Below are 2,500 nucleotides of genomic sequence, written 5' to 3' on the forward strand. Positions count from 1 at the left end.
GATTTCTGTGTGAGACCCGTTCGTGGTGCGAGAGATATTATCATATATTTTCTTGTGTAAATGTCGAACACCCGCAGGACTGTGTCATTAGCCTCGGAGGCGCAGGTCAGGCGGCAATACTCTTTCTCTCTCTCGCTCGCTCTCTTTCTCTCTCGCTCTCCCTCTCTCTCTCTCCCTTCCCCCCCCTCTCTCTCTCTCTCGCTCTCCCCCACCCCTCTCTCTCCTCTCTCTCTCTCGCTCTCTCTCCCTCCTTCTCTCTCTCTCTCCCTCTCCCTTTCCCTCTCTCTCTCTCTCTCTTTTTCACCACTGACCTGGACCTTCCCAACCACCAACTGTCTGACCGCGCAGTCCTTCCGTCTGCCATCTGCCGGGAGGGCAGCAAGGAACAGTCAGGAAGGACTCCTTGTGGTGGGCGAGGAAACACTGCACGATGCACCTGGATCTTGAATTATCCTTCGCTAGGATTATATGTATTTACACACACACACACACACACACACACACACACACACACACACGCGCACACCCATATACACACACACATACACACACACATAGTATCAAATATCAACCATATATTTCGACTGGTTCCTACACACTAATAGACATAAACAGGAATGTGCATTTTCAAACTGGATCTTTTGACGGGAAAAAATGCGTCTTTAGGAAGATCATAATCAGGACGTCGATACAATTCATATATATATATATATAAAGGAGATAAAATAAGTATAATAATAATACACAAGATGCATACATGTGCTACAACAATAGCACATAACATACACAAAACGGAGGTGCGTGAGAGTTCATGCTGCACTGGGGGGCCCTCAAGCACTGGGGACTCAAAAGCACTGGGACTATCAGGCACGGGGGCCCTCAAACACAGGGGATCCTCAAGCACTGGGACCCTCAAGCACACAGGAGGGCCCACAAGCACACAGACCCTCAACACCTTGACTATCTATCACCTCTTGTTCACAGCGTCGACTTAGCCACCGCCCACGCGCGCATTTCCGTCACGAAGGCTTTTGGTTACAGCTGTGTTCTCTTCTTTTTTTCTCTCTTTTTTTTCCTTCTCGTAGTGCTTTTAGTCTCTTTTTCGTCGAGAGGTCACAGCTGGATTCTGGATTCAAGGGCTCGGATGATCCGCGAGAGGAAACTTAGACGAATGTGCGAAGACAGTCCGGGAAAATCTCTTGGAATTTCCGAGCGACGGAGTCTTGTCTTCTCTGGCGTCAGGCTGGGCCACTTTTTAGGACCCTTTTTTTTAAGAGAATCAAGAAGGATAACGATTCTCGATAAAAGAGGGAGGGGATATATATAAAAAAATACCTCTTTGCAAACTCTCCTTCATCATAGGGATAAAACTCCTTCGAATTAACCGATGGATCTTAAGAATTATTTTTTTTTCTTTTGTCTCAAGCAAATGAATCCATATCATTCGAAGGAGCTTTTTATTTATCTATTTATCTATTTATCTATTTATTTATCTATTTGAAGGGGGGGGGGGGAGTTGATGAAGGCGAGGCAAAGGTGGAAGGAATCATTTTGGATTCGGGTTGAAAGGAAGGGACGAGGGGAGGGGGGGGGGGGTTCACGTGCTGCCAGGGAGGGTGTGACTGATTGTGGCAACTCTGCTGGTGGTCTTGGTGACGTCACGGCGCATCTGTAAGGCAGAGGAAAAAAAGAGATGGTTACTTCACTTTGTCGTTTGATTATATGGAAAGAAAATGGGGTGACATCATTTTCTTTCTTTTGGGAGAGCATCATAATAATAAGAATAAAAATGATCTGATAGGACTTTGATATTTGGTTAAAGAAAAAGAAAAGAAAAGATAAAACAAAAACAAAACCGAAACAAAACATGGTGTCATGGTATTCTGAAGGTAATATGGTGTCCTAAAAAAAAAGAAAAAAAAAAAAAAAAAAGGACTCAATCCTCTAACATAAACAACATACTTCAACCGACAACCACGGCATCATGTGGCATTATGTTTATCATGTTGTAGCACCATAGATCTGATCATGATACCTGTGTGTTAGAAATGATATGACGTGATAATACTAATGAGAATTGACACAATGCAAGTCAGATCCTATCATTAAACCACGAACATCATGGCGAAAAGGGTTGCCATATGACTCTTTTGCCATAGAGGAAAACGGGTGTCTGATATGTCATGCCGGAAGGGATTTATGGCGACATGACACCAAATGGTCATAGGAATGTTGCCATGTTGTCATGAGATCGTTGCCTCGTGACATATGTTGCTAAAGGACTATGTGGCAGGTTTTAGGGGTGGGGGGTGGGGGGTGAGGGGGTGGGGGAAGGAGGGGGACGAGGAAGGGGAGGGGAAGGGGTAGGTGAAGGTAAGGATTTAGTTATGGGAGGGAGGGAAGGAGAGTTGGAGTACGAGCCTTCTGTCTGTCTGTATCTAAATATCTATCTATCTATCTATATCTACTATCTATATATTTATATATATATATATATATA

At 44.3% G+C, this 2,500-nt stretch overlaps 1 protein-coding gene across 1 annotated transcript in view; it reads right to left on the reverse strand.

The window, feature by feature from the left end:
- Nucleotides 1-2,500, reverse strand: part of LOC122245328 (uncharacterized) — a 12,471-nt gene that overhangs the window by 245 nt on the left and 9,726 nt on the right. The window contains exon 2 of the mRNA XM_086556563.1: nucleotides 1-1,669. This exon is cut by the window's left edge and continues 245 nt beyond it. Coding sequence (XP_086412689.1) covers nucleotides 1,598-1,669 — 72 coding nt within the window. The 3' untranslated portion in view covers nucleotides 1-1,597. The remainder of the gene's footprint in view (nucleotides 1,670-2,500) is intronic.

The sequence above is a fragment of the Penaeus japonicus genome, unplaced genomic scaffold, assembly GCF_977035675.1.
Source record: "Penaeus japonicus unplaced genomic scaffold, GWHDUDI00000001_assembly GWHDUDI00000032, whole genome shotgun sequence".
Classification (NCBI taxonomy): Eukaryota; Metazoa; Arthropoda; class Malacostraca; order Decapoda; family Penaeidae; genus Penaeus; species Penaeus japonicus.